This window comes from Chiloscyllium punctatum, chromosome 44 (assembly GCF_047496795.1).
Source record: "Chiloscyllium punctatum isolate Juve2018m chromosome 44, sChiPun1.3, whole genome shotgun sequence".
NCBI classification, from domain to species: Eukaryota; Metazoa; Chordata; class Chondrichthyes; order Orectolobiformes; family Hemiscylliidae; genus Chiloscyllium; species Chiloscyllium punctatum.
Genome location: NC_092782.1, coordinates 39,563,446 through 39,576,199, shown reverse-complemented (window position 1 = coordinate 39,576,199; position 12,754 = coordinate 39,563,446). Strand labels below are relative to the sequence as shown.

The 12,754-nt window shown below is 38.6% G+C and overlaps 1 protein-coding gene across 4 annotated transcripts in view; it reads left to right on the top strand.

Moving 5' to 3' along the window:
* The window catches only part of orc5 (origin recognition complex, subunit 5), a 108,212-nt gene that overhangs the window by 49,244 nt on the left and 46,214 nt on the right, over positions 1-12,754 (top strand). For all 4 annotated transcript variants that reach the window (XM_072562701.1, XM_072562700.1, XM_072562698.1 and 1 more), the window contains 4 exons: positions 1,984-2,032; positions 7,133-7,223; positions 8,712-8,764; positions 12,157-12,269. In XM_072562701.1, coding sequence (XP_072418802.1) covers positions 1,984-2,032; positions 7,133-7,223; positions 8,712-8,764; positions 12,157-12,269 — 306 coding nt within the window. The remainder of the gene's footprint in view (positions 1-1,983; positions 2,033-7,132; positions 7,224-8,711; positions 8,765-12,156; positions 12,270-12,754) is intronic.

Here is a 12,754-nt window from a genome sequence, read left to right as displayed (position 1 = left end):
AGACCGCCTCTCAGTGCACATCCAGGTGATTCCAGTGCCATGGCACAGTCTGCATGCCTCAATGATAGGTTCATGGGTATGCAAGGCTGCATCCGTTGCCCAAACAAATCCTCCAATGAGCTTTCTGATCAGTGTAATGTCCCTCTTGGCTTGGAACCTCTATTTTTAAAATGTAATGCTCTTCTGCTGGGCTGGTCTGCCATTCAAAGCTGCCAGCACTCGAGAGCATACACCCTGTCCTTAACTGAATGCTGGGAGTGACCAATCAGGAAGCTACTTCTTGGAAGGTAATGCCGGAACATATATGGCAGATGTGTGATGGATCAGGATCTGGAAATGATTCCCACTTCTGAAAATTTGTAAGCACATGATTCTAACTATGTTTCAGATCTATGACTTTTTATCAGAGCATTGTGATCTCAGTGGATCGTTGTGCATATGCTTGTGATAATCAGACAGAATTGGGATGCATATGTTGTATTTAGTGGCTATATTTAAAATTATTAGTGTTTGATTTAGTTTTGTGATGAAGTGTAATCACGAATTAAGTTTTGATCTCGCTGCAAAGGTTTTGGTCCTGTTACACTCCAAACCATTGATCATTTATGTATTGTTTTGAAATCTTCGTAAGTATGTTTCATTGCACCAACAATGTGATTTAGTTTATTCAGTTTAAAACAAAGAACTGCAGACTGTAGAAGTCAGAAACAAAAACAGAAATTGCTGGGAAGAACAGTTCTGAAGAAGGGTCACTGGATCCAAAATCTTAACTACTTTCTCTCTATTGATGCTGTCAGACCTGCTGTGTTTTCCCAGAAATTTCAGCTTTTGTTTATTCATTTTAAAGTTGCTTTCTGATTATCAAGATTAGATGTGATAGCTGGGGAATGGAATTATCCACTACACTATTAGTAACAAGCAGTCCCAAAGGGGAGATTATTTTCATTCTTTAATAAGATCTGGACATTGTTGGCAGGGCCAGCATTTGTTGCCCACCCCTAATTGTCCTGAAACTGTGCTGCATGCTACACTGCAATGGGTCTGAAATCGTATGTAGGTCTGACTAAAGCTTGTTGGTCAACTAAAGGTTTTACAGGAATCACTGATCATGAGCATGGAACTATGGTTGTGTTGCTAGATTGTATATTCCAGAATTACCAATTTGAAATTGAACTTCATGAATTGTCATTGCTGGGTTTAAACCCATGTCCCCAGAGCATTAGGCTAGTCTGCTCAGCACTGTCCTCATGACCTGTCCTACCTGCCAACCTCCCTTCCCATCTATCTGCTCCACCCTCCCCTCTGACCTATCACCTCCATCTCCACCCCCATTCTCTCCGCGCTGGCTTCCTGCCTCGATTCGTGATGAAGGGCTTTTGCCCGAAACGTCGATTTTCTTGCTTCTCGGAAGCTGCCTGACCTGCTGTGATTTTCCAGCATCACTCTGATCTAAACTCTGGTTTCCAGCATCTGCAGTCCTCACTTTTGCCTAGTCTGCTAGTCCAGTGATATCACCACTGCACCACCATCGGCCCTTGAATTCCACGTTTTCAAGTGGAATTTTCCTTCCAACACTTTGTCACACCAGTGTTCCCTATTTTCAGATCTTAGTACAAACTGTATTGCAATGTTGTGAAATGTTTATGGTTCTCTCACCTTTCCTCCTCTGATCACTTGGGATATCATTGTTAATTTATCAGTAAATTGAAAAGACTGAGGTAATACTGCCTGAAGATGATTAATTTAAAGCTGCAAGGCCATTATTTTCTGATCAGCCTGTTCAGAGATGTAATCATACACATCTGGGATGGGTGAGGTTTGAATCGAGGTTTACAGGTGCAGAGGCAGAATACTATCACTGCACCACAAGTACCCTCCTGTATAATTTTCTTTCTTATATCCAGTAGATAAATTTGACTTAATGATGAATGGCAATGAATTGAATGAACATTGTGATTGAAATGTTTATCTGTTCTATTTCAGGCTGCACTAAATTTTCCAAAGTTCTGTGAACCTGTACAAAGAGGAGATGGTAAGCTTTGGAGAAGAGGATGAGGATAAACTTCCTTCTGCAAAATTGGTTTAGTTATTATTAATTTCTATTTTAAGATTACTTGATAACTGGAAAATGTAAGTGACATATCGAGTATATATACCTTGCTCCATCATTAATGTTATACTGAGATGTGAATGCTATTATTATATAAAGGAGTTGAAAGAATATGATTAGAAGGAGCTGGTGTTGGACTGGGGTGGACAAAGTTAAAAATCACACATCACCAGGTTATTGTCCAAGAGGTTTATTTGGAAGCACTAGCTTTTGGAGTGTTGATTCTTCAACTTCCTGAAGAAGAAGCAATGCTTTGAAAGTTAGTACTTCCAAATAAACCTGTTGGATGATAACCTGGTGTTGTGTGATTTTTAACTTTGAAAGAAAATGTAATTGTGATTTCTGTGCTTTCTGCCAAACCAAGGAGAGCATAACTTATTTTAATGACTAGCTGAAAATAATTGCTACTCTGTAAAATAAACTTGACGTGCAACAATATGCAGTTACACACCGTGCCATTTTAAGATCCAGATAAGAGCTAACTGAAGGAAATTGTTTGAAAACTGTGCATTCATAAAATGGATCAGGACAATGAAGAGTATTCATCCATCCTTAGTGAATCTTGCAGAAAGAACAGTTTTCCTTCCTCTTCCCAACATATCCAAAACATGACAAATGTTGAATATTTTACAGAACTCCCATACCTTTTTGTGACGAACCTGTTTCTTTAACAAGGTTATATAGTCCTTGGTTTTTTTTCAGAGAGGTTGTAAATGGCACAGGTTCCAAAAAGTTTGAGTTTGGATGGATTTTATGGCCAATTTGTTTACAGCTAACAGCTACTGCCTCAGGCAGAATGCTTTCAAGTTTTAGAAAAAACACTTGTATAATGAAAGAGGTGTGGCCAGTTCTCCCAGCTCCATTTTATCTTTGGTTTGGGTTTTAATTCAACAGTGTGTGTGTGAAGAAAGGCTACTGGACCCTCTCTCTATATATATATCTCTGTCTCTATATCTCTATCTCTCTCTCTCTCTCTCTCTCTCTCTCCCCCTCTCTCTCTCCCTCTCTCTCTCTCTATATCTCTGTCTTCTCTCTTGCAAGAACTTGTTTGATTCTGCCTTTTGTGCCAAGGGGTATTTATGGGAACTGTTACAAGTATTTTGGAACAGTGTCATTAAGCTGGGATAGTCTGTTGGGTTTCAGGTAGGATAAGTTATTCGTTATTCTATTTCCTGTTATTTGTATTTCATTCAGTAATCCTGTAAATAAACTCTGTTTTGTTTGAAATGCAGTAATTTGATCAGCTGATTCTGTCCTGGACTATCCACTGTACACGTGCTTAAATCAAATAACAAAGTTAGGTTCTGGGCTACCTTTTTGAAACGCTTTGAGGGGTCTGGCCTGATTGATAACACTTTAAAGACCATAAAATATTTGATGACTTTTAATCCTAAAAGCTAATTTGAGTTAACAGTGACTGTTCATATGATGGTCTAGGTTTGTCTTTCATATCAGTTTGCCACCTTGTTTTCTTCTCTTCGCTGGCACCGATGTTCAACGCACTTCCAGTCTTTCTTTGTAATAAATTGTATAGTGCTAGGAATCTGCTTCCATGTGTTTCATGCATCTTTATGACCAAACCTGGCTGAGTTACGCTATTGTAAACAGTGATATTTTTGCTTCTTGTTGCGGCTCCAAATAAGCACAAGTTAGGTGTCAAATGCGATATTTTTATTTCCACAAAATTAACTTTTTAAATTTGCTATGTTTCACATTGTTCGCAGGAAAATAATTGCAACCACTATTTTCCTCTTTGCACTACTTCAACTAAATTTGAGATGAACATGTCTGTTACTGTTCATCTCATTTATAAAATTGTTTTCTTAGTCAAGAGTCCTCAAAACTTGGCGCTAGCTCAGATTCAGTGGCTTCTATTCCCTGGTTGATGTCATTTCTGAATTTGACTGTTCGCTAAAGTGAGATTATGAAATCTGCTGCTGGGTTGCTTGGTGTAGGCAATAATTAGTATGAAAACATGAATTGCAATGTGTCTTGTTTGGTCAGTCATGTGATTAGTGTAACGTTTTAATTTCATTTCTACCATGCACAATTGGTAGTGATGACTGTAGCCAATCCTCTCATCTTGGAAGACCGTGTATGTTTGCTTGTATTGCTTGATAGATTCAAATAGGTTAACACAAATAAAACTTAATTCTAGATAGATATTATCACATACAATACCAAATAATTTCCTTGAGTTTTATTTTTTCTGCATTTTGCACCTTTCTGAAGGTATTAAATTGACTTGAAAGAGAATATTTGCTGCCATTATATCAGGATAGCTATCCTATACACTGAATCTACTTTATTGAACAGTATTATTATTTGACTACTGCAAAGATAAAAATGAGTTTTGCTATAGCATTGTCAAGCCTTTTGCTCACTATGAGCCAACTATTTTCCCTCATTGAAAACTGGATTTTGAATCAAAAGGTTAGACATGCAGTTTTTGCTGCCTTCACTTTAAGGATGCCAAATCTATTAAATGTAGAGCACATTTTGCATCACTGCTCCTACTTATCTTCATGTTCACAAATAGAATCTGGTTGCATTTTTTACCTTCTCTGAGGAAATTGAAAGCTTTTAAGTTAGACAGTGAAAATCAACTTTGAAAAAAGTTGAGAAATTGCATATAAGTGAAGTTGTGCTTGAGTGGTTTTAAATTACTGTATCCGAGTAGCCCTTGATCACTTTACTGAATTGTTGCTTTTGACTACGTACCTTTTGCTGCATGAATCTCATCATCTCAATATGGCAACTGCATGAAATGTTCTTAGGTTTTTATGAATTCAATCTGCAAAGTAACTTGTTGTCGCTCTATTTCAAAATTCTGCTTAAACCTTCAAGTTTTGGCATAATTTACTTGTATCTGGCGTGATGATATTATCACTTTAAGAGGTGTTTTTTGTCTTTTTTTATGAAGAGAGGTTGAGATGGAGGGCGAGATGTCTGTCCTAAGTAAATAGCTTATGAGGCTATAGGGATTTTTATAAAAAAAAGTTGGAACAATAGCTAACGTGACACCCTTGTTTAAAAAGGGAGTAAGGCAAAAGATAGAAAATTAGACTGATTAGCGTAACCTCGGTTGTGGGTAAGATCCTTGAATCCATTGTGAAGAATACTTGCAAGTGTATGGTAAAATAGGGCAAAGTCAACATGGTTTCATCAAGGGGAGGTAATGCCTCACAAATCTGCTAGATTTCTTTGACCAAGGAGTGTCAATGGATGTTATCTACCTGGACTTCAAGAAGGCCTTTACAAGGTGCTGCATAGGAGGCTACTGATTAAAATAAAGGCCCATGGTGTTATAGGCAAGGTGCCAGCATGGATAAAAGCTTGGCTGTCTAGCAGAAAGCAGAGTAGGGATAATAGGGTCTTTCTCAGGATGGCAGCTAGTGACCAGTAGTGTTCTGCAAGGCTCAGAGTTGGGATGACACATATTCACCTTTATACATTAATGATCTAGATGAAGTAATTGATGGCACTCTGGCTAAGTTTGCAGATGATACAAAGATAGGTAAAGGGACAGGCTACATTGAAGAGGTGGGGACATTGCAGAAGGATTTGGTCAGCTTAGGAAAGTGGGCAAAGAAGTGGCAAATGGAGTACAATGTGGGAAAGTGTAAGGTCATGCACTTTGGTAGGAAGAATAAAAGTATTGGCTATTTTCTAAATGGGGAGAAAATTCAGAAGTCTGAAGTGCAAAGAGACTTGCGAGTTCTAGTCCAGGATTCTCTCAATGTAAACTTATAGGTTGAGTAAGTAATTAGGAAGACAAATACAATGATGGCATTTATTTTGAGAGGACTTGAATATAAAAGCAGGGATGTACTTCTGAGGCTTTATAAGGCTCTGGTCAGACCACATTTGGAGTATTGTACATGACTTGGGGCCCATACCTTAGGGAGGATGTACTGTCCCTGGAGAGTGTTCAGAGCAGGTTCACAAGAATTGGTCCCATGAATGAAAAGCTTAATATATGAGGAATGTTTGAGGACTCTGGGTCTATACTCAATGGAGTTTAGAAGGATGAGGGGGGATCTAATTGAAACTTACAGAATAATAAATGGCCTGGACAGAGAAGATGTTGGGAAGATGCTTCCATTGGTTGGGGAGACTAGGACCCGAGGGCATAGCCTGAGAGTAAAGGGAAGATTTTCCGGAACAGAGATCAAGAGAAATGCCTTCAGCCAGAGAGTGATGAATCTCTGGAACTCATTGCCATGGAAGGCTGTGGAGGCCAGTTCACTGAGCATATTTAAGACAGAGGTAGATAGGTTCTTGAGCATCAACAGGATCAAGGGTTATGGGGAGTAAGCGGGAGGGTTGAGAAACTTATTAGGCGGAACAGACTCAATGAGTTGAATAGCCTAATTTCTGCTCCTATGTCTTAAGGTCTTATAATAGAAGCAGCATCAAGGGGTGGGGTCAAGCTTCAACAGAACCAGGATCTTAGTTTAACTTTCAGTAGTTGCTGGGATCTTGAAGCTAGATGTGGAAGCTGTTATTTCACTCCCTGTTATAGCTAAAAGCTTGGGTTTTCTTTCTGATGCTAAAATTGCGTGTGAGACTATCTATTTTACTGAATTTGCCTTTGCCAAGGGTATGTTTATGGGATGTTACCAAATTGAAACAGTTACTGTTTAGTACTTAAATACTCTAATAGTTTTCCAGTAGAGTTAAGTTATTCCAATTCTTCATTCTTTTGTTTATATTTTAACTATAGTGTAAGAATAAAGTGTGTTTTTGTCTCAAGCCTGGTAGTTGGACCATTCGAATTACATCCGGAACACAACATCTTACATTTGCTTTTAAAAATAAAAAAAAGTTGGGGTGTAAGCTATCTTGTTAATATGTTTTGAGGAGGTTTAGTCTGGTCCGTTTCACTGGGCCCTAAAGGAATGAAAAATACGTTAGACTTCTTATTTCTGATTTGCTTTGCTTGAATGTCAGTAGAAAATTAGGGATAGGAAGAAAGTGCAGCTACAATGATTGATTGAAAAAGCTGATGTTTTTATTTAGCCAAAGAAGAGGATACCCGACGGCTGTGGCGAAACATTGAACCACATCTGAAAAAAGCAATGGAAACGGTTTATTTACGAGAAATCTCAAGGTAATCACCTTTATAAGAAGCATAATCACTCAATAGTACTTCGGCAGCTGAAATTAGATAAGTGAAGAGGACCATCCCAGAATATTACCAGTATCAAAATCTGTTCTTGAGTATGTAACTGACATGAGGCTAATTATTCTTCACAGGTTGCAAACACTTTGATTTTACATGGTAGCTCAGTAGAAGTATGATAGATCAAGGTGACAAATATCAAATACCAATTGCCAAGGCTCAGTCTTGCTAACAGCGGTTTGCTAGTGACTGCAATGCTGATTTTTAAAAAAAAACTCACGACTTTTCTTAAACTGGTCACATTAAACTAAAACAAGAGTTGAAAATTCCCATTTCCAGATTATCCGCATGATGCATCTCGCATACATACAAATCTAATTACCTTAATTAAATTTCCTTCTGTCAGGCCGCTCGCTTTCACTAGATGGAAGAAGAAATGCTATCATTGACACACCAGTAGACATCTTCCTTTCTTTCGTTGGTTTTTTTCATTGGTGCTTTCTTTCACTCTTTCTTTCATTCATAGTTGTAATATGCTGTGTACACCCTGATTCAGCCTGATAGAGGATCTTGACCCAAATGTTAAGTCTCTCAGCTTATTGTACACTATATCGCTTGGATTCTTAGCATGGTTTCTTTAGGGACTGTGATGTGCTGAATGTATCCTGACTCAAGACGTTTGTTTCATTTCTGTCTTGCTGCTATGTCATTATTTTTGTTTACACACAATCTTTCAGAACAGAGTTTCTTTTTTTAAAATAAAATGTGGGATGCTTTGTAATATTAGCTCAGCCAGCATTTATTGCCCATCCTTAGTTTTCTTTAAGAATACCTATTATCTTTGTTTTTCTTATGGTGCACTGTTGGTGAGATGGAGGAGCTAGTTGTAGTTAAAGACCATACGTGGAAATATATGAATCTAGTTTCATAATTGCCATACCATCCACTAATGTAAACATTTGTTTCTCCAATAGTGGTTCATGGTGCCATCAGTGTGCACCACCCACGAGGTGCCACAACTAGCCAAGATGTTTTTGATTGTATATCTCAAACCTGTGACCTCAACCACCTAAAAGAAATGAAGCAGTAGGCTCATGGGGGTCACCTACACCTGGAAGATCTTCTCTAAGTCATGCACATTCTTGAATTGTAATTATATTACCATTCTTTCATTATCGCTCAGTCAAAGCTCTTGAGCTCCATAGCTAACTGATGTGGGAGGACTTTACCACATGGACTGCAGGAGTTTAGGAAGCTCACCAATGCTTTATGGGGAGTAACTAGCAATAGCCAATAAATGCTGAAGCTAACAATAACATCTATATCCCATAAGTGACTTTAAAAAAGCTTGACTTTTTTAAAAAATAAAACTTCTCTAAAAAGTAAGAGTGCAAAAACTATTGATTTTTGTTTGATTTCCATCGTTCTGTGATGAAAATTGTTATTTTGCTAAATACATTATTTTGTATGTTTCAGTTCTCAGTGGGAGAGGCTGCAGCAAGAAGATAAAGAAGGTGAACATCTGAAAGGTAAACCAACCCTGGTTTAGTTCACCAGAGGAGACATTTCTTTAATTGCTGCTGGTTGATAAAGAATTTAAGAGTGTGAATTGTAACCTTAAGAGCATAATTCATATAAATAATTTATAATTTAATTAATTTTTTAATGACCATGGGATGAATGATGTACAAATAATGATCTACTTTCATTTATGCCAATTGCAATCGACTGTTAAGACCATAAGACATAGGAGTGGAAGTAAGGCCATTCGGCCCATCGAGTCCACTCCGCCATTCAATCATGGCTGATGCGCATTTCAGCTCCACTTGCCAGCGTTCTCCCCATAGCCCTTAATTCCTCTAGACAACAAGAACCTATCAATCTCGGCCTTGAAGACATTTAGCGTCCCGGCTTCCACTGCACTCCGTGGCAATGAATTCCACAGGCCCACCACTCTCTGGCTGAAGAAATGTCTCCGCATTTCCGTTCTGAAATGACCCCCTCTAATTCTAAGGCTGTGTCCACGGGTCCTAGTCTCCTCGCCTAACGGAAACAATTTTCTAGCATCCACCTTTTCAAAGCCATGTATTATTTTGTACGTCTCTATTAGATCTCCCCTTAATCTTCTAAACTCCAACGAATACAATCCCAGTATCCTCAGCCGTTCCTCATATGCTAGACCTGTCATTCCAGGGATCATCCGTGTGAATCTCCGCTGGACACGTTCCAGTGCCAGTATGTCCTTCCTGAGGTGTGGGGACCAAAACTGGACACAGTACTCCAAATGGGGCCTCCATCCAAATCATTAATATATAATGCGAACAGCTGTGGCCCCAGCACCGAACCCTGCGGGACACCGCTCGTCACCGGCTGCCATTCTGAAAAAGAACCTTTTATCCCAACTCTCTGCCTTCTGTTAGATAGCCAATCCTCAATCCATCCCAGCAGCTCACCTCGAACACCATGGGCCCTCACCTTGCTCAGCAGTCTCCCGTGTGGCACCTTATCAAAGGCCTTTTGAAAGTCCAGATAGACCACATCCACTGGGTTCCCCTGGTCTAACCTACTTGTTACCTCTTCAAAAAATTCCAACAGGTTTGTCAGGCATGACCTCCCTTTACTAAATCCATGTTGACTTGTTCTAATCAGACTCTGCTCTTCCAAGAATTTAGAAACCTCATCCTTAATGATGGATTCTAGAATTTTACCAACAACCGAGGTTAAGCTGATTGGCCTATAATTTTCCATCTTTTGCCTTGATCCTTTCTTGAACAAGGGGGTTACTACAGCCATCTTCCAATCGTCCGGGACCTTTCCTGACTCCAGTGACTCTTGAAAGATCTCAACCAATGCCTCTGCTATTTCCTCAGCAACCTCTCTCAGAACTCTCGGGTGTATCCCATCGGGGCCAGGAGATTTATCAATTTTAAGACTTTTTAACTTTTCTAGCACTATCTCTTTCGTAATGGCAACCATACTCAACTCAGCCCCGTGACACCCTTTAATTTTTGGGATATTACTCCTGTCTTCCACTGTGAAAACTGACGCAAAGTACTTGTTAAGTTCTCCTGCTATTTCCTTATCTCCCATCACTAGGCTCCCTGCATCAGTTTGAAGTGGCCCAATGTCTACTTTTGCCTGTCGTTTGTTTCTTATGTACTGAAATAAACTTTTACTATTATTTCTAATATTACTGGCTAGCCTACCTTCATATTTGATCCTCTCATTTCTTATTACACTCTTTGTTATCCTCTGTTTGCTTTTGTATCCTTCCCAATCTTCTGATTTCCCACTGTTCTTAGCCACTTTATAGGATCTCACTTTTTCTTTAATACATTTCCTGACTTCCTTTGTCAGCCAAGGTTGTCTAATCCCTCCCCGGTTAATCTTTCTTTTCTTGGGAATGAACCTCTGTACAGTGTCCTCAATTATACCTACAAACTCCTGCCATTTTTGCTCTAGTGTCTTCCCGGTTAGCCTCTGCTTCCAGTCTATTTTAGTCAGTTCCTCTCTCATGCCCTCATAATTACCTTTATTCAACTGTAACACCATTACATCAGATTTCGCCTTCTCCCTTTCAAACTCCAGACTGAACTCTACCATATTATGGTCGCTACTTCCTAAGGGTTCCCTTACTTTAAGATCTTTTATAGAGTCTGGTTCATTGCAAAGCACTAGGTCCAGAATAGCCTGCTCTCTTGTGGGCTCCATGACTAGCTGTTCCAAAAAGCCATCCTGTAAGCATTCCATGAATTCCCTTTCTTTAGATCCACTAGCAACATTATTTACCCAGTCCACCTGCATATTGAAGTCACCCATGATCAATGTAACCTTGCCTTTCTGACATGCCTTCTCTATTTCCCGGTACATGTTGCGTCCCTGGTCCTGACTACTGTTAGGAGGTCTGTACACAACTCCAATTATGGTTTTTTTGCCTTTGTGATTCCTCAATTCCACCCACACAGACTCCACATCATCCGACGCTATGTCATTCAATACCATAGATTTAATTTTGTTCTTAACTAACAAGGCAACCCCACCCCCTCTGCCCACCTCTCTGTCTTTTCGATAAGTCGAAAAACCATGGAGGTTCAACATATTGCTAGATTGTCTACTGCTTATCAGTACTACTTATTTATATGCTTAAAGTATTCTGGTGGTTTACTCTTTTTTTTTTTAATACTCAATTGTTCCCCTATTATTGCCATTGGGGAAATGCCGTGAAGGTTCACCAGACTTGTTCCTGGGATGGTGAGACTGTCCTACGAAGACAGACTGGGAAAACAGGCCTGTATTCTGTTGAGTCTTGAAGAATGATAAGTAGTAACAAAGGAAATAGGGATGTGTAAAGAACTTTACTGCAGTTGTAAATGTCACATTAGCTTCAATTTGAACCTTGTGAAATAGATCATTCGTTAGATCAAAATTTTATATCCATTTTCATCGACAAAAAGAAAGTAAGTCCTGCCAAATGATCATTTTAATTGTCTATGATTCAAAGGCCTCAGTTTTCACACTGCCCTCTCCACTTAAAATTTGTACCAAGAGTTATTATTATCCTTTTACTGTCGAAAATTAATGCCCTGAATTAGTGAAACGTCATGTTATTCTATCTTTTGAATGCAAGTAGTATTGCATGAGATTTCCAGATTTTCTTTACATCATAAAAGGAACTGGGAAGCATCTGCTTGACAATTTCCCAACTAGCAATAATGTGTAGTATTGTGTTTTTATCTTACAGTTTTATCAAGAAGAGCAATCAAAAACAGTACCTGGAATTAAATATCAAAAATAGAGAGAAATTGAGCAAATGTTCTACTTCAGCACATGTCCATCTCTGTCCACAATTATTTTTGCTGAAAGTCTGTATTTTGAATAACTTTGCCGACTCAAGTCGTCTTTTTTTGTTTTTAATGCTCAGGACTTTCCATTCATGCACATGTTGAACTTCCATTTTACTCCAAATTCCTGCTGATTGCAGCCTACCTCTCCTCCTACAATCCTGCTAGAACAGACAAAAGGTTTTTCTCAAAGGTAGTTCAACCCATTTCTGTAATCCTGGCTTTTAATTGTTTTTATGAATGCATGTAGAATGGAATTTTTAAAAATCTGGAAACAAAACCAGCTCTGGCAGTACAGGAGAAGAGAGAGAAACTGTTAATGTTTTAGATATGAGAACTTTCATTGGAAATCTTACGTTTCATGTTGTGTATGATAGAAGGATAACTGATCAAGGGAAAATGTAATGGCAATGAATCAAAATGCAGTGCTTTAAGAAACCTATTCTAAAGGTTGAACATTCTGAAATATTTTCAGGTTTGACATATGAGGGTGATAAATTTTGGTTGTCCTTGGGTAGATATTGTGTTTTACTGATTCAAGTTAGGAAAAAATATTTTACTGCAGTAACAGTGCAAAGTATCAGGAGTAACTATTAGGATCACCTTTGAAGATACTAAAACACTTTCAGAAGTATTAATTTAAACAAATCATATGGCTTATGAAAAGAAAGTGAGTTG